Raw genomic sequence first — 374 nt, forward strand, 5'->3', positions numbered from 1 at the left:
TTGATCAGTTCAGGTATGTTGTTATAGGTTGTTTGCCCATGATCTCAAGAATGGTCAGAATGTGTGTTTTGCAGTGTTTGCTGTTGAGCCGGTAGGAAAGGACCTCCAGAGAAGTCTTGAGAGCAAAGAACGTTTATGGCCCAATCCAAACAGGTTCCTGGATACGATAGCAGATTCTATTAGGATTCAGCAGGTGAGGAAGTGGATACTGAGAATCTGTGTTGAATCTCATACAAGATAGGGATGATTTTGTTTGGTCGTGAATTCAGTGGTGTACAGTTGAAGGGGGCGTTGTGTGTGTCTAGTTAGTAAATAGTAGAGGCGTGTGGTTGGTTTGGTATATGTAGTTGGAAAAAGAAATTCATTTGTATTGC

The 374-nt window shown here is 41.7% G+C and overlaps 1 protein-coding gene across 2 annotated transcripts in view; it reads left to right on the forward strand.

The window, feature by feature from the left end:
* Positions 1-374, forward strand: part of LOC119591491 (probable serine racemase) — a gene marked incomplete in the record, with an annotated part of 10,468 nt that overhangs the window by 5,314 nt on the left and 4,780 nt on the right. Inside the window, 1 exon segment of one of the 2 annotated variants that reach the window (XM_037940235.1) lies at positions 75-193. Within the exon segment in view, the coding sequence (XP_037796163.1) occupies positions 75-193 (119 nt within the window). 2 annotated transcript variants of the gene reach the window in all.

The sequence above is a fragment of the Penaeus monodon genome, chromosome 28 (assembly GCF_015228065.2).
Source record: "Penaeus monodon isolate SGIC_2016 chromosome 28, NSTDA_Pmon_1, whole genome shotgun sequence".
In the NCBI taxonomy this organism is placed as follows: domain Eukaryota; kingdom Metazoa; phylum Arthropoda; class Malacostraca; order Decapoda; family Penaeidae; genus Penaeus; species Penaeus monodon.